Source organism: Strigops habroptila, chromosome 2 (genome assembly GCF_004027225.2).
Source record: "Strigops habroptila isolate Jane chromosome 2, bStrHab1.2.pri, whole genome shotgun sequence".
NCBI classification, from domain to species: domain Eukaryota; kingdom Metazoa; phylum Chordata; class Aves; order Psittaciformes; family Psittacidae; genus Strigops; species Strigops habroptila.
This window is the reverse complement of record NC_044278.2, coordinates 53,517,834-53,536,947: the sequence shown is the minus strand read 5'-3', so window position 1 is coordinate 53,536,947 and position 19,114 is coordinate 53,517,834. Positions and strand designations below refer to the sequence as shown.

The window sequence follows — 19,114 nt, the reverse complement described above, 5'->3', positions numbered from 1 at the left end:
TTTCTTTCAAGTCAAACTTCCAAGGAGCTGCTGATTAGTTGGGTTTCACTGCATGCAGGCAGCAGTATTTTTTAAAAAAATAAGCAGGCTACTTCCAGGCAAATTAGCAGGAATGTCACTTCAACTGCTCCTCCCGACTGGGGCATCAGCATCACTTCCACAAATTCTTATGACAATTCACTCTTGTAATTACCATAGCATCTCATCTAACCTTTTTTGTGCTTAACAGAACTAAAGGTAATTCCTGGCATTACAGATAGCTCATAATCAAAGCAGGTGGGAGCCTAAAGCAACAGGTTCCGGGGAGCAGCAAAAGAGCTCTGGTCCCCATCCCCTTTGGCTCTGCCAGCGCCTGGGGAAGCAGCACTGCCTGCTGCTGTTGATGATGTGGAGCCAGGGGTTGGGGTCCCTGGGTCAGCAGCTATTGCTTGTGGAGAAAGACAGAGGGGCACCCACCCAGGAGCAGGTGTCTCTTCCCCAGCTCTCTCCTTCCCCCTAGTTGTTGTCCTGCCTCTGTGACAGCCGCAGCTCCAGCCTCTACACCTCCATCCTTAGTGCAGCAAATGCCCAGGCTGGGAATGCACCTACTCTGCTGAAAAGCTTGCCTTCAATTTCTGTGGTAGCTGCTAAGTGCAAAGTTTTTATTTTGAATGAATAGCAAGTATGTCTCAGAGCTTTTTGTTATCTCATTCTCATTGAATACTTTATTTATAATATCCTGTACACTTCACCACAGAAAGCCCTGGATGATAGCAAACAAGCTGTCTCTTTGCAGGGGTATAAGGCTACTGAAGCAATTTAACTGTTCATGTTGTCTAAATGGACTCAGAAACTTGGAGAGATAATAGTAAATCGTACAGCTCAGGTACGGGAAGTAAAAGACAACACCACTGATTCTCCAGTGCATCTGGTTTTTTTTCTTCTTCTTCTTTTTTTCATCTGCTGTATTCTTGTTCAAGCAAACAAATAACGAACAGGCTACAAAACCATTATATAAATTGAGAGAGAATAAAAAAGGACATCTGACCATGAACAGCCCTTGCACCAACCAACAGCCTGAGCTGTAATAATGCTGAATAACATAGTTCCACCATCATAAAGATATCACCTGTGCCTCAGGGTAAAAAGGGCTATTTTAAGAATAAAGAACAATCACTGCATGAATATAAAAGTGATTTGGCATTAGTCAGGAAATTGCAGTTACATTTTAAATTCAGTAACGTCCGTGCTCTGATCTGAGACACTCAAAATGCCACCTTATGCTTCATGCATATTTCAACCCTTTTAACTTGAAGGACCAGATCCTCAGCCACTACGAGCTTCTCTTGCACAGCAGTGTGGGGCAGAGCTCACGCCACCCATGGGAAGAAGCACTCATCCGAAGCCGCCTCCGGCAGCCAGCTGGCAGCCAACCCTGGCACTTCTCCATCAGTGCCACCATTCCCTCACCAGTGAAACACGGAAGCTGGGGCACAGGACAAGCTTCCTGAATTGGAGTGATCTCGTCTGGCAAGTGGCTCGCAGGGAAGCAGAGGTGGGGACTGACTACTCTGACTTGTTCTGCCTGGGTCTAGTCTGGCCTTCAGATGCCAGGCAGGAGGATGGTGAACGCTCCCCATGACTTCCCATTCCCACATTTTGTGTGAGTGCTGTTTTGACTTACCTTGTGGCAATGAAGCATGAACTGCAAGGGCTGGATCCTCAAAAGCCTTGTACTTTGCATAGATATCTATGTCAGAGAAACACGAGTGCTGAGAAGATATAAAAAGCTATCCAATCAATGAGGAAGCCTTTTATATCACAGTGCAGAGATGCAAATGATTTGCAAGGCAGTGGGGAATCAGACTTCAATAACACACTATAGATATAAAGGATATAAAACTGGATACACAGAACAGACACTTTTGGCAGAACCCCTGCAATGATCACCTGCTATCTTCCCATTTTCTCTGTGTGTGCTTTTTGCTTTCCAGGAATCTGAAATCAATGGACTACATAAGACAGAGGAATAACCTGTGACATAAAACTGACAAGGATTTTTACTGAACAACTGTTACTGTTTTGTTTGTGAGACCCCATCTTATTAGAATCATGTTGTTTAAATGCCATATTGGGAAAAAAAAAATCAACAGTAGTTACTTGATTTCATTACATCCAGTCTTGAATTTATGCATGAAATAGGAGCACGTAGGCTCCTGTACCTTTACCACGATTGCATCTCTCATGCATATACATGTAGAATTACTGAATGGTTTTGGTTGGAAGGGACCTTAAAGATCCCCTAGTTCCAAACCCCCTGCCATGGGCAGAGACACCTTCCGCTAGACGAGGTTGCTCAAAGCCCCGTCCTGTTCTACCTGGCCTTGAACACTGCCAGGGATGGGGCAGCCACAGCTTCTCTGGGCAACCTATGCCAGGACCTCACCACCCTCACAGAAAAGAATTTTTTTCTAATATCTCCTCTAAACCTATCCTCTTTCAGTTTAAAACCATAAAATGTATTCCTCTTACACATGTAATTACCTGGCTTTAAAGCCTATTCATCTAAATCTAGCCTTTCTCAGCACTTTATGTTCTGTACGTACATTTTCTGCACTGAATGAAAGTATAATTGTATACTAAATAAAATAATATTGACATTACGCATTTCCACATTGCTTTCACTTTCTGAAAGCTCTAAAAGCTTTCTGAAATGAATGTGCACACGAGAGCCCAGAGCACAACACAACTTACCAGAAAACTGTACTGGCACACCAGTGCATGCACAATGCCTGTGATGCTTCGACCCCTGAGGACACAGGGCATCTATGCTTCACAACAAGGCAGGCAGACTCTCAACCAGAGAAACTGCCTCCTAACTAGATGGCCATCCAGGCAAAAGACTGCTAGCTCCCAGCTCCCCCTGGTACATACACACACACACTGGCAAGTCAGAGAGCTAGGAGGTACTGGTGTTTGACTGCCCAGGGATCCATTCTAATAAATGCTGTCCACCAGGATTGAGCTATGTCAGGCAGCATGTGCTGTGGTATGGCAAGCCTGTGCGTGGTCAGCAGCTAGGAAAAGCGGAGCAAAGACTTGGTGGGAAGAAGTCCAGTGGGAAGGAATGGTGTGCCTGGCATTGGTAGTTTGGAGAAGTCCATGCTCACCGACTCATTTGAGTGGGGCTCTGTATGGACCACCATTCCTAGCACGGAAAATAGTCTCTCCTGGGGAATGCCCTTCCATAGCATTTTGCTGAGGTGGTGCTGATAAAATAGGGCAATGCACAACTCGCTAAATGGAAACTACAGGAGGAGTTAAGGCAAACAGAAATTAATTAGCTGCTTTGAAATCCAGCCAAGAGAGCAGCGATATACAAGACCTTCTCCTTCTTTTGAAAATGTTTTACTGGTTCTATACTGATGAATAAAGGATCAGGATAAGGCAGGTTCTGCATTTCTTGTTCAAATAATTTTTAGCAGAAATTCTTATTTTTGGCTTAAGATTCTTTGCAACAGAGACTGTTTGAATTGTCATTATAAAAATTAGGGAGAAGAGAAAGGGATTGTTTTGGATTTTTGCCAAAACAAAATAAGTAAATACTCAATTCTGGAGTGACTGCTTTGTGGTTTGCTGATTTATTTTTTTCTTTTTCACCAGAAGCTGATTTTACCACTGATCTCCATGGTGCTGTCTCCAGCAGCAGTCTCCCTAGCATGCTGGGCCAATGTATTTGTAAAACATAATGAGAAGCCAAATTTGAAACTGGAGCCTGCAGTGGCTAATTAGGTGTTTAAATATGGACTCAGCTGCTATCCAAGTTTGAAAACTGGACCCATGTTTAGCACTTCCCTTGGCAGCCGGTCTTACTCTGGTTTCTTTCCTGGCTGGCTTTAACTTGGCTGTGTGCTGTAGAGGTCTCCCATTTACATCCAGTGATACCATGTTTAGTGAAGAGCATTAAGCTAGATCAGGGTACCCACTGAGTAACAGGGGAAACAAAATTGCTACTTGGCACGGACCACTTCCTCTACACCTCCTGTGCACAGGCTCTCGAGCTGCTCTCAGCTCTTTCTCTTTCATTAGCAATTGCTTTTGCATTATGCACACACGTGGAGGAAGTGGATACAGACCGACTGAAATAAGAGCACAGGGACAGCACCCTTTCCCTTCCCCACCATATCCTGCTTCAACACAAGGCTCAGAGGACCCGTGAGCATACTGACTGACACGCAGCTGTATCTAACCTGGCCGGTGCTAGCAGTGAAGTTTTCCTAATGTGGACGTCTTTCACACTGTGCTTGTCTTGCGCGTGTCATCCTCCTCTCACCCATCACCATGCTCCCCAGTTTCCAGCGTGTTAATTTGCCTGGAGGGCAGAGCGCACCAAGATCAAACTGCAGAACAACCCAATTGCTATGTGCTCCACTAAAAGACAAGTGATGCAAAATGTGGGTGACATGCTGGGGTTTTAATGAAAGGCCACACAAAATTTCAATATATGCCTTAGGATGAATCAGTGAATTAAACACACAGGCTTGCTGTATTAAAATGACTAAAGTTTCCTAATGGTTTATGTATTAATCTTGCAATACATCATCACCATTGCTTAGTCAAGACTACAAAAAACTATTATTAAACACTCATGAAGCTTTCACAGTCTTAAATTTTCACTGTCCAGGGAATGCAGCACAAGATTTTTCAAGATTTCTGATAGATTTTGCAGTTTATTTTAAAGCAGCTACAGAAATATATTGTAGAATACAGTCATATCTTTTCTGGTTATCATAAACAGTTTCTTTCTCTTTTCCTGGGATAAACCCAAGCCTGGCACCTAAACATTGCTTATTAGATTCAAGCAGACCTCCTGACAGAACTATATATAATTATCCCATGGATACATTTGTAGAGTCTCATCAATTGTGATTTTTCCCTCAATACAAAAAGAAAAAGGAAATACAGAGCTGGAAAAAAGACAGAGTTCGATAAATGAGAATACATGTATTACCACTGAAAACTATATTTTGCCAGTTGAAAGAAACAAGCATGTGCATTAGTAAAACAAAACTAAAATCTAGAAAGGGTAAACATATAAGTAGATATGTTTTGTACAGTAGCTGTCCTGTTACCAATTACTGCTATAGGCTACTGCATAGTCACCCATTTTGGGTGTTCACTGAACATATTTCTTCATGTACATTTCTTTCATATACTTGATATATATAGAGCCTTTTAAAAAAAATACGTATAAAGATATACATATAATAGTCAAAGTGGCTCTAGCATACCCCCATGTATTTGAACTGGAATACACTGGCAGCTACAATGTGGGTGAATAAGGACTCAAGCATCAGGGACTCCTGAAGCACCCTCGTGATCCTGTGATGGACATGTTAAAAGGAAGGCTACAAGACTGATAAATTAAATTAGTGGTTCTACATAAGCTGAAGAGCAAATCTTTCATGTCCTAATTGGTCACACGGGGTTTACTTAAGCAGCCAGAAGCACGTGGCACTTTGAGAGCAACCCACCTTGCCCTTTTGTTCTGACTCATGGACAAAGATAGACCACATCTCAGAGCTTCCCTCTCTCTCTGCAGTGAGCCCCTTGGCGTTCACACAGAGCTCCGGACAAAACTGGGATTTATCTGACATCTTTCAACAGTGGTAAAAAAAATTTTTCTTCTTAAAATTAGAGGATAAGTTAAAGGGTAGAAGTTCAGAGCTGGGACATGCTCTCTCTCTAAACGGCAAAATGTTGGTGATGGTCTCAGTAGCTGATTTCTCTGCAAGTCAATGACTCTTGCCTTGTGCTTATTCCACAATTCAGTAGGAGCCACAAGCTGGAAGATGGGTTATGTCTGTTGTTTGGCTGGTTTGCTTTTTTTAAAGCCATGCTTCCCAACTTTCAGTACTGCACTGTAGAAACACATAGCATTCAGTGACTAGCCCCTTGTTATAGTTTGTAGGAAATGCAGAGGGAACAAAAATTAACTTACTGTTGTTGGAGGACTATATTTAGTGAAAGAACCTGGAATGCCTTTATTATAAAAATATTTATAAAAGGCAAAATAAACAGGGGCTTGTCATCCTGGGCATTAGTCATCCAGATGGAATCAAGCATCATTTGTCATTAGGCTGATCCCTCCTCCTAATGGCAGGAGGTGAGATGTCAAGAGCCCTCCCGCTCTACTGATTGCCTTGCTGTGCGCAGCTCCATTGCTGTGTGAGCACAGTTCTAAATGGACTCAAAAGCTGGTCTTTTCAAAGTCTCACCACAATCAGTATCTTTAAGAAAAAGTCTAATTTTTCAGTTTGTGTACAATTGGTGTTAATTTCAAACGGTTTTGATGATTTTTAAATATTGATGGCAAGTTCAAGTTGTAATTACTGTAATTCCATTCTCCCAGGAAATATATCTCTTCATAAAGAATGATATAAATTGCTTCTGCTGAAGCATCATTTTTCTACATTTGGTTCATATGATGTGTTAAGTGCTTGCTAATATTTGAAGTGGTATTTGAGCATAATGGTATCCCTTCATTCAATTAAAAATCTCCATCAAATGAATGAGTAAATAAATAGAAGCAAGCAAGGTTTTGCATTGCTGCAGCCAAAAACAGATCAAGGCTCCAAGACCTACACTCTGTGTCCTCGTGACCCGTTTGACTGATGGGGAAACATCATGACCACATATCTTTTCATATTATCTCTTGGATAGTCTGGATCTGAGGTTGTTGAAGATTGTCACACATCTCTTAAGATTATCTCTTGGACAATATGAATAGCTCTGAGGCGCTCTCTACCCACTCGTGAAAATCTGCCTAACTCTCCTGCAATAGAGCTTTTAAGTTGAAGGAAGTAATGGGTCTTCTTACAGTTTCTTCCCTTCCACCAGAACATACACAGGGCCATAAAAACAGCTTAGTAATAACTTGAACAATCCCAAATCTTATTTCTGTTTTGATAAAACCATCTTAAAACTGGTGTAGACTTTTGCAGACCAGCTGCAGAAATTCTGGACTTTTCATTCTGGGACTGAAAGGGAAGTATACCATCTGGTTATGATAATAAAGTGCTGCCATTTCAAATCCAGCACAGTGCACCAAATGTGCTTAGCAGGTTCCCAGTAGACTACTGGTATGTCAGCAGACACATTAACATGTGTTGGTGTATATGTGAAGATAATGTAAGGTTTCATTTTGAGGTGGGCTGAACCCACTGCACTGCCTTGGAGTTGAGGAGGCACCGAATGTGTTCTGTAAGCGCAAATTGTTCACCGTATTGAAGGACTGGTCTGTCTTACCAGGGGAAGCATGGCTTGAATATGCACACAGACTGCAAAATCCTTTTTCCTCCAAGATGTCTATAAATACTGTGCAGAAAATCCTGTGCCATCTCTCTCTGTTCACAGAAGCAAGGCAAGATTATTAAGTCTGGCACAACAAAATAATGTTGAAAATCAGGTTTTGTTTGTTGAAAGAATCTAACAACTTCAGCTTTTTCAAACTTTTCTTATGTAGTGAGACTATGAATACCACAGCTTCAAACTGAGAGGTAGAAGTGACTAACTCCCAGTACATGGGTTAAGACAAGGAACAAGCTTATAAAGCCATCTATTTGTTAAAAACAGTCAGGAGAATCCTTCCCCTCTGCTGGAAGACCTTTCCAGGTTAAAGCAGAAATACGGCTGAAATGCCAACAGGTACAGGAGAGATTAAAATGTGCAAGTTTTCTGCACCTGTGAAATGACTCATAGTCCAGACATGGCAGGAAAGGCTTTTGTTCGTGTGAGACTGTACATCAACAGTGGCCCTCAGCTGCTGTCAGAAAAGATGCAGGATTTAAGTAAGCATATGAAAGGACTCTGTGAGGAGAGAGGGGTGTCTTACTTACGGAACATAAACAAGCCAATTTCAGCAAACAAAAAAACCTGCAAGAAATGAGTAACATAAGAAGTGGTCCAACAGCCATCATTGCAAAGTGGTTATTTCAAAGTACCATAAGGGACAGTGACAGCAATCACTTTCTCAACTGTTTAGCCTTAGAGATGGTTTTTGGTTTTGTTTTATAGATTTCCCAATACTTGTCAACTTGGAACACTGTAAACAGAGATCTGTAATGGCACACCAAACTTTTCTTGAGAAGGAGCATGGCATAGCCTGGAGCCAGAGCACATTAGATATCTGCCACTTGCAAACACACCAGAAACAAGTGAAGTCCAGCAGGTTTGGCTTTCCAGGAAATGACAAGAAGTTTCATGTCCAAATCCTAAAAAACTAACACACAATCACAGACCTGCCTTGCCCCAGACCTCACTGAAAAAAATTAATTAAAAGATACTGCTGCTTTGGCAAACTGGTTGATTTTTGGTGGCAATGCAGATACTGAACACCCTCCCACCCCTTTATGCTGAGAACCAAAAGATTTCAAGCAAAACTCATAATATTTTAATTTGGACATTTCTGCAGAGCCATATTATAGGTAGCACCACTGTTAAAAGCCCTTGAGTTTCTCAGAAAGCCACTGTGAGTCACAGTGCTCCTTGGTCTATGTCCTTCTTGGGAGGCTGAGACAGTGCTGTACACAGCCCCTCTCCACCTCCCATGACAAGAAACCAGGGCAACCACAGTACCTAACACAATGAAAACAGAAGAAATGGAGCAACAAAGCTACAACTACATAAGAACTCCTGGGGGCTAAAATAGTTTACTTTTACAGTGATTTATTTTATTCAAAAGTATATTTTTCATAAAACTCACTTTTTTTATAATGAACTTGATTTAATTGAAAGACCAAGTTTTCTTCACAGGTTTCAGTATTCAAATGCTTGTTCTGCTTTTGAACAGATGAAATTCTTCACTGAAAGAAGAGGTTTAGGATGAGGAGCAGAGAAAAGGTTAAGAGCTATCATTTGATCCATGAGGCAGGAATCTGCCTTTGTCTCCCTCCGCTACACCTCGTAATCCTTAAAATACATGGCAAGATGAGGGATGTGTGGTTGTGAAGAACCAGGAGCAACAGCAGGGCTGAACCCAGAGGGGATATGTGGAAGGCCGCACGCAAAGAGTTGTGGTAAATGGCTCGGTGTCCAGTTGGAAACCTGTAACGAGTGGTGTCCCTCAGGGATCGGTGTTGGGACCGGTCCTGTTCAACATCTTTGTCGGTGACATGGACAGTGGGATTGAGTGTGCCCTCAGCAAGTTTGCCGATGACACCAAGCTGTGTGGTTCGGTTGATACGCTGGAGGGAAGGGATGCCATCCAGAGGGACCTTGACACACTTGTGAGGTGGGCCGATGCCAACCTTATGAAGTTTAACCAAGCCAAGTGCAAGGTCCTACACCTGGGTTGGGGCAATCCCAGGCACTGCTACAGGCTGGACAGAGATTCAGAGCAGCCCTGCAGAGAAGGACTTGGGGGTGTTGGTTGACGAGAAGCTTAACATGAGCCGGCTTCAGTGTGCGCTCGCGCGCTCGCAGCCCAGAAAGCCAACCGTATCCTGGGCTGCATCAAAAGAAGCGTGACCAGCAGGTCAAAGGAGGTGATCCTGCCCCTCTACTCTGCTCTCGTGAGACCCCACTTGGAGTACTGCGTACAGTTCTGGTGTCCTCAACATAAAAAGGACATGCAGCTGTTGGAGCGAGTCCAGAGGAGGGCCACGAGGATGATAAGAGGGCTGGAGCACCTCCCGTATGAAGACAGGCTGAGAAAGTTGGGGCTGTTCAGCCTGGAGAAGAGAAGGCTGCGTGGTGACCTCATAGCAGCCTTCCAGTATCTGAAGGGGGTCTACAAGGATGCTGGGGAGGGACTCTTCCTTAGGGACTGTAGTGGTAGGAGAAGGGGTAATGGGTTCAAACTTAAACAGAGGAAGTTTAGATTAGATATAAGGAAGAAGTTCTTTACAGTGAGGGTGGTGAAGCACTGGAATGGGTTGCCCAGGGAGGTTGTGGATGCTCCATCCCTGGCGGTGTTCAAGGCCAGGTTGGACAGAGCCTTGAGCCACATGGTTTAGGGCAAGGTGTCCCTGCCCATGGCAGGGGGGTTGGAACTAGATGATCTTAAGGTCCTTTCCAACCCTTACGATTCTATGATTCTCTTCTATGATTCTAAGGTGAGCAGATCATTTTGGACTGTTTCTCTTAACATGTTATTCCAGGGATTTACTGGCATGTGTGCCAGGTTTCCCCAGCTACACCAGGCAGCTGGAAGAACTCTACTGAAAAGGTACTGTGAGGATGGTGGTAGTTCAAGCAATTGAGAGAAATGCTAAAATGATTTGAATAATCACCCAGGACCCAAGAACTCCAGAGCTTTTAAGGTTCACTCAGCCTTAATGAGTCCTTTTGCTGACTGGGAGATGTTAAACTAACCTTCCCCTCTCGAGGCTGACAAACTATCTCCACTCTGCGTTCTCCTCAAGTCCCATTTGCCTTCTTCTCTCACACAGTGCAGTACATTAACTTTCAAATTACCATTGAACCAGCTTGCTGTTTCAGAAAACAGCATATCTACAAGATTGTCCTGGTTTTGGCTGGGATACAGTTAATTTTCTCCCTAGTAGCTGGTGCAGTGCTGTGTTTTGGCTTTAGTCTGAGAACAATGCTGATAACACACCGATATACCGATGTTTTAGTTGTTGCTCAGTAGCACTTACCCTGATCAAGGACTTTTCAGTCTTTCATGCTCTGCCAGTGAGGAGGGGCACAAGAAGTGGGGAAGGAGCAGAGACAGGACACCTGACCCAAAATAGCCAAAGGGATATTCCATATCACAGCACATCATGCTTGGTATATAAACTGGGGGGAGTTACCCAAAAGGGACTGATCGCTGCTCAGGTCGGGCTGGGTATCAGTCAGTGGGTTGTGAGCAATTGTATTGTGCATTACTTGTGTTTTCTCTCTCTTACATTATTTATTTATTTATTATTTCTTAATAATAATAAATTATATTTATTATTTCCATTATTAAACCGTTCTTTTCTCAACCTGAGGGTTTTACCTTTTTCTCATTCTCCTCCCCATCCCACCTGGGGGGTGAACAAGCAGCTGCGCGGTACTTAGTTGCCAGCTGAGGCTAAACCACAACAGAGATCCACTGTCCTGTGTGCCACATAGGGCTGACTTCTCCCTCCCAACCCACTGTGCAGGCAGAGGCTGAGCAGCAGGAACACCCATATACCACATACCTCCCAATATGCTGCAATTTTGAAATAGTGTGAAACAGTGTGTCCTATGAAATCATTAATCACTATTAATAATCCTTTGTTAAGACTATTAATCCCTTTTAGACAAGAAGGAAGTTAACAGTGTGACACCCAAAAAAGCTACATTTAATTTTCCTGAATACATTAAAGTCTGGCGTTATCTTTGTGATAGTAGTGCTACACTGTGCTATTGCTCTTCAGAAACCAATGAGCCCTAAAAGTATTTTGATTAGACAGAATGAAAAAACACCAATAAATGTAAAATTAAAACTTTTCAAAGTTGGCATCTTGACTTACATATTTCTCCATTACTGGTTGCAGGAATGGATAGGGATCACCTGTGGCCTGCAATATGGACAAAACACTTGCTGCATATGAACATAAAATGGGATTGATGAATTGGTCTGCTGATATAAAGGCCCATTTTTTTTAATTAATTTATATAATTTTAGATCTGTGCCTTCCCTAGTACGCTCATTTTCCAGACTAACAAGTCGATTTTTGCAATTAATGCTAATTGCTGCAAACGCAGCAAATCCTTTGGCATACAGAAAGCATTTTGTAAAGAAGGACTGAAGTACACTTATGTATGTGCATTAAGCATTTGAATACTTATCATCTAACTATAGACAGGAAAACTCCGTGACCTGCTGCAGGAAAGACATGTTTAACTGAACACAGCAGTGTGCTGCAGTTGGTATTTGGTCCTGTCAAGGGAACATGATTTATCTTGCAAACAGAACCAGAATATACAACAAAAGTCATTGTGGGGGAGCTGCTTAAACAATACAACTTAAGCAAAACCTTATATTCCTTGAGTAAAAATAAAATCTGTAACATGTATCTCTCTTATGGTCTAGAAAAATCTGTTACGATTACAATTTCTGTAGGGTTTACAGCATTTTATTAAGAACAGACCAATGACACAGCTCTTTATATTTAACTGTGAAAGACTCTGTACTGACTAAAATGAAAGGACAATATATGAAATGCCTCCTATTTCTTTTTACAAATATTCCTTTATTATTTGAAAGTTTGGAAATAAAACAATAGTGCTATGCTACATCAGCTGCATGTTTGGTTTTGCTTGAACTGAAGAATGAAAAGGCACTGGAGGAAGCAACTGGGACTTTTTTTAAAAAAACCTTTTCCATTGAAAAAAATATTGATTTATCAAACCATTCCTAGTGAAAAAATAGATTTTAAACAAATGTCCAGAGTTCTGTCTTGGTTTTTTTAAAAAAAAGTAATTTGAAACTGATGGAGATATCTTACTTCAGCAGGATGACTTAGAAATTAAAGATTTGGAGTTTCAGTTTCATCGACATTATGCTTCAAAATATAAATGGCAATCTGATCATAAGGATAATTACAAATAAATTAGAAATAAAATATTCAGAAATCACTGAAATCAAAGGATTTGGTCTGAAAAATTGATTCATATTTTCCAAAAGTAATTTGATATTTTAACTTTTCATTGTTATTTATGGGCAATATTTTCAAAATCTCAGCAATGCTAATGGGACAAAATCCTCAATTTTCTGCACAAATTTAATCATTCATTTACCAACAAACATGCAAGAAGTGAAGATGAAGGACACCACCCATCCAAGAACAGGAGAACTCCAGACACTTTGCTAGACAAGATTCTCCCATCAGTATGCAACACCTCCTGTTACAGTCTTTATGAACCATCCACCAGAGGAGATTAACTGGAGCTGCCTGGTCTCCCCAGCATCCTCCCAGGTCCTGGGCAGAGATGTTTACCCTATTTTACACCAGCTGGGATGCAGATGTGGCAGCTGGGATTTTTGCAATTCCTCTCATTCAATCTCTATTATCTCTGACATGATTCATGCACTAGGGCTACAGGGAAAAAATACAGAAATTATCTGGGGACTGTATCAGCTGGGAGAGTTACAAAAAATATGAGCTCTTCAGCAGTTGGAGAGCAGAGGAAAGAGAAGTGTGACTAACTGGTCTTGAATATACAGGAGACATGAACCAGAGAAGGAGCTGTGTTACTGTGGCTGGGGAGTTCACAGATCTGTGATTCACAGTATTACAGGGTCCATTTTTCATTTATAAAAAGAGAGGATGATGAAAGGAATAGTTAGTCATGGAGAAAAAGCTGGACAGAACACACAAAGATGCTAACCTCTGGGAAAGGAAGCATATTCAGGTGTGACCCATAGGCTGGGAAAGGGAATAAGGTCTTTTTTTTCTTCGTTTTTCTAAAATCCCTTCTTTGTTCAGTGGGTAGAGTACTCGAAGGAGTGCCCTCCATTCCAGCCTTGTAAGAGCACCAGGAACTCCAGTGCAATGTTCAAGTCTATCTCAACCCAAGGGGATAGCACAATGTTCTTCAAGCTTTTGCTAAAACCAGACAGCCATAATTCTCTCATGGCCATATTTTCTTCTCCTCTAACTTTAGAAAGTATTATTTAAGTCAGGCAAAAGAAGAAAAAAAGACATCCCAGCTATGCTGTTAGAGTCCACAGTGTACTGCCCTCAGCATGTAACTCCTGAAATCATCACTGTCGAAATGTTTGCAGATAGATGGCATTTCTGTTAAACTTTCACCTCCTTGAAAACACTCATATTCAAAGTAGGCATGAAGGAGAATGATTTGCCTTAGGGATCCCCTTGTCGACTCATGTGATTGCTGTTGAAAATGGTCTGGATCTAAAAGACCACAAAGGTGTTTGATGTTCTTCATATATCCTTCAGCAAAAGAACTGGGAGAACAGTCATTGCTCTTGTGCGTTTGCATTTTCAATAACACACATGAAACAAGCTATGCCCTGCCAGTTTGGAACAAGCTCTGTCCTGCCTTGATGTACCCATGCTGTGTCTTTTTTACTGTCTAATCTGTCTAATCAAAATACTTTTTTTACTGGTGAGGGTGAAGAGGATGGGCAACAAGGGGAAGAAATTACATTCTTAGGGGAGAAACAGGACTGGGGTTAGGGGAAGAAGATAGGAGGAAGATAGATGGAGAGGAGGAAATAAACAGGTGAGCAGAAATAAGATACTACATCCCCTCCTCCCCCAAAAAAGGAAAAAAACAATGACACAGGGAAGGAAAAGCCAATGGAGACAAAAAAGGTCAAAAGACACAGGTGAAGATAAAACTAGAACAGAGGAATTGAGTAGGCATGCATGAAGAGAGACATAACAAAGAAAAATAATGTAAAATGCCGGGAAAAGAAATAAAAAAAATTAAATGAACCATCCTGCTCAGAAGGAGCTGAGAAGAGAAACATGGGATAAATCAGACTGGTAAGAAGGCAGAAAACAAGCCAAAGAGGAAACGTGGAAGACAGTAACACAAGTTTCATTTAATGCTGATCATGGGACAGACCTTCCAACAATTATTTGTTATGCTGTTGCCCTGTGGTCACTGTGATATGAATGACGTCTGGCTTCAGAGCAGATCTCTGAGCAGCAAGTACAAGCAGTGGGAAGCAATAGCCACAACTGTGACTGACAACCCAGAATCTCCCAAGTGGGAGAATGATCCCATAGTAAAATCTGTGGTAAAGCAGAGAAAAGAACCTCAGTTTACTGTCTCCTTTATGTCAAGAAAGTCTTCTGCCTTTCCTTCTCTGACATATTTGATGGATGAATCCCTCCTCGGCCACTATCACTCACCTCCAGTTTGGACACTAGCCCAACCAAAACCTAGGAATAATGGGACAAGAGCATGGTAAACAATTCAGTCTGCTGCCACCGGTATTTTTTCCAGCACAGAGTATGGCCCCCTTTCTCCACTGTGAGCAAATGACTCCAAAGTGTTTTGCTGACTTCCTGCAAGGTCAGGACCAGCCAACCTGGGAAAATACACCCAAGTTGTTGAACGAATTATGGCCAACTAGCGCAATTCAAAATAAGGAAAAAGCCATTATAAAGTTTTTAGAAAGATTTCCCATTCACACAAGCGACAAAAATGAGGGATGATATCACTGGGAAACTGTGGCAATTTGTGGAACACTATCGTATCACAGTGTTTACCATGGGTGTCTTTACATCTATTCATGCATCTATTCTTTACATCTATTAAAGCTCTTCAACGCTGCTCTGAATCACCAGGCGTCTCCAAGGCCCTGTGATGTAGGCAATGCCTGTGTATGTTACCCCACAACAGTCCTCCAGGGTTGATTGCTAAACTACCCACTCATGCTGTAGGCACACACTCAAATGTGGAAGGGTGTTTTTATCAGCACCATTTAAGCAATAACTAACTATTCACCTGACTGGGGGTTTATGGACAATAGGCTAAAAAAAATATCAGGAGTATCTTCTTCCACCTGAATTAAAAGGTTTTGAGCTGAATCTACAGCTCCTTCTGGGTTCCACCAGTGGGCCTGTGCGCTTGGAAAGCAGGCACCACTGCCGTCCCCGAATGATTAAGAGCATCCATGTGGGAAAGAGCAGGCAAAGTCAGCCAGAGTCTGTCATCCTTTATGGCTCTTCTTACACCAATAAAGTTGAAATGTAAAGGGCAGGTTTGGGTGCAAAAGCTGCACGTCAGTCTCACTGGTATGGTTTTATTTTTTACATCAGATTTATCATGTTCATACCGAACCATAACTCTCCTAACTGAGACATTTTTAGTTCCTTTAGAGTATGAGTTAATAATGGTGAATCAAAGGTAAGGATGATCCTAAATTAAAGAGGCACAACACAAGGCTTTGCTACAATCAAGGAAACTACTGCTATCTACAAACATAGAATATCCCTATTTAATTTTGCATTCTGCACTTTAGCCCAAAGAAATACTAACTGCACTCCCTTTAGCCCCTTGCATGGTGCCATCCAGCATATGCCCATCAGGAACAATGAATACATACATCAAGTGAAGAGTAGGGTAATTTCCTGTGGTTGTTTTACAAGCAAGATATTAAGCTGTGACTACCCCCCAGAATTTAAACAATGTGCTTGTAATAAAACTGATACTATAGTATGTAATCCGAAGTCAAACAGAAAGTTTGATGTGCTTAATGCAGCATTCATATGTGAAATGTCTGCAGTGGAAACAGCCCAGCCCTCTAAATTCAGTCTTTGTTCCAAAATGAAACCTCAGGCCAGGTGCCTCTGAACATGTGTGGAAGTCCCTGTCAAAGGATGGGGACAGAATTTCTCCATGGAAATGACGCAAAATTCAGACTGGATCTGTGCAGGCAGAAACTCCCTGGGGCCTCTCAGAAGACAGACTCTGTTGGAGCCTGTTAGTAGGTGCATAATTGCCACACGTGACTTCACGGGGAACTTTTGAAATGTATCTATATTTGACATGGAACTTCTGAAATGGGTCTCGGTTATCCTGTCCATTCCTCAATTAACTGAACAACACCACACAGCTCCTGCATGACACCAGACACATTTACCACATCATTCGATATCTTCCTAATGTTAGAACTATCCCATAGACTTTGACACGCAGTTTTCCTAAAGGAAAGTAGTTGGACAGCAAACAACCATACATTTAACCTGTCTTACTGGGTTAAAAAAACAGGCTGGCTGTGCACTTGGATCCCAGTAAGCTCTCGAGTGACACAGACAAGAGCTGGGGCTCCAGCATTTGCAATGAATCACAGGGCTGATGTGTGTGTGAGCAAGCAAGCACCGCAGGTGGGAGGGATGACACAGCCTGGGGCTAGGAGGCAGGTGGGGGAAGCTGGAGAAGGACTATGAGGGATGCCGATAGGGAGGACCAGGATGCCAGGAGCAGTGCAGGACAAGGCAGAGGCCAGAAGCAGAGGGAAGAGACAACAGTGTGCCAGGAGTCACAGGCCAGGGGGAAGAGCTGGCAGGGAGGAAGGAGCAGCAGGCAGCATGTGCGCTGGGCGAAGCTGCCCCCCCAGAGCCAAGTCAGCAGCCTCATATGTAGCAGGCAGGGAGCGAGCAGCTACAAGCATATAAGGGCAGGATCAGGGCCTCTACCTATGCATTCACTTAAGGATGAAGTCTATTAGCATTTGCCCAAGCCGTTCTAAAACATCCCAGTTACTGAGAGCCTCCCTGATTAGGCAGTGACGAGTCCAGGCTCTGCACCACAACCATCACCACAGTATAAGCATCAGAAAGGAAAGCAGTCTTTCAAGTTTCAGAATAAAAGACTCAGTTCACAAGCTTCTAAATTATTTGTATCTTTGACTGAAGGCTGAAAGCTTTGCTCAAGCTTGAAAGATATTAAGGAATTCCTTGAAAATCCCCATTAATTAAGAAAAAAAAAAGGCAACAAAAGAAAACCCACATTGAGTATTCAGTAACAATTTTCTTGGAGATTAATCTGCACACTCTTATTACAGATCAGTGAACACCAAAAATGGATCAGTACCTGCTTTGTAAGTCGCTCAGGTGCAATTTGCCTACATAATGGGTGGCTGATGAGACAGTGATGATCCTAGCGTTGTGACTGTGCGTTCCTGATTGCCTCAGCGTATCCAAGAGGAGGTTAGTCAACAGGAAGTGTCCCAAGTAGTTCAAGCCGAAGTGCTCCTCAAACCCATCCTCTGTCTTCCTTTCAGGTACCAGCATCACCCCAGCTGGAGGAGAAAGTAGATGTAAAACCTGATGATTTATTTCAGAGAAGCAGCAAGGTAGAAGGAGCATGGATCTCCTGCTGCAGTGTAAACATGACATTTAGAGCAATAAAGACTGGTGATGGCATGTGAAGTGTAAAGCAGACACTGATTGATTCCTGCCGAGAAAAATGTCAAAACCCCCCAGTTTGGTTCTTTTATCCAGAAAACAGTGAAACTGACTCTCCCCCTCCCTTCCTCCCTCCCTGCAGGATTGTGAAGATATATGAGTTCATTTGTTAAAAGTGTTCTGAAGACATTAAAAGTTAAGTTAACCCATTCCTGACATGCCAGAAAGCAATGCTGCAAGATACACAATCATAATTAATCCATCCACAATAGGTGGGAGCTGGGTGATTCCAACAACATTCCCTCCATCAAAGAGCTCACAGCAGTGGAAACAAGACCAGGCTAAGCAGCAGACCTGCTCTCCCAGATGCATTTCTGCTGAGTCCTGGCTGGAGTTTAAAGATCTGTTGAGTCTTCATCTGAAATCTGCAACTTCTATCTCACTGGTGTGGGTGAGAAAAGATGCAGTAAATTTACCCAATATATCTTAATTACTGTGCTTACAAGCAGCTGCATATTGAAATGAGGTTCTGAATGCTTATTTTGGCAATATTTTTGCATATATTTCTACAAGCCACAATTTTCAAATTCAGTGCTTAAAATAAGTAACCACATCCCTAACATACAATGTTGATTTCAGCATCTTGCAGAAAATCCCGAGCTCATGCATAAATTATATTGCCTACCAAGGCTGTGTGGGGGATAGCTATCCCGCTCAATTAGAAGTGGACTTGAATGTTATAAATTATTCTGATTTTATTAAAATTTAATTATCATACAAGTGGACCTGACCTTTGTAATTGTATGGACGTGGCTCATGGAGAGTAACGTTGTATGCCATTTGTCTTCTTTCTACAACACACGAATATGATACAGCAGAAAGGGAACCTCCACTCACAGACATGAGAAAGTGTCAGCTTAATCCTTGTGCTACTTCACATGTCAATTAAAAAGCCTTTAACATTCTGCTTCTTGATGTCAGTTAGCCCGATGATGGCATATTAAATGACCATTTTAAACTGCACATGCTGTTCATCTAGAGCACTCCTTCTTTGGGGGTCCTGCCACATGACAGTTCCGCTTCGTTACTGCTGCTCAGGCTGAAAAGGAGGTATTTTCAGGATCTTTTTAGCATGGCCAACACCCTTAGCAATTCACCTATGGCTGCCTACTGCTTAACTGGAGAAGCAGAGTGAGGGTAAGAAATGAGAGAAGATGACAGAGCAAAGAAAAAGGTTGGGTATAACACAGCGTACCTGCATATGGAGAATA

The 19,114-nt window shown here is 42.2% G+C and overlaps 1 protein-coding gene across 1 annotated transcript in view; it reads right to left on the bottom strand.

The window, feature by feature from the left end:
* The window catches only part of DHRSX (dehydrogenase/reductase X-linked), a 173,953-nt gene that overhangs the window by 30,244 nt on the left and 124,595 nt on the right, over positions 1–19,114 (bottom strand). Inside the window, exon 5 of the mRNA XM_030477739.1 lies at positions 17,530–17,737. Within this exon, the coding sequence (XP_030333599.1) occupies positions 17,530–17,737 (208 nt within the window). The remainder of the gene's footprint in view (positions 1–17,529; positions 17,738–19,114) is intronic.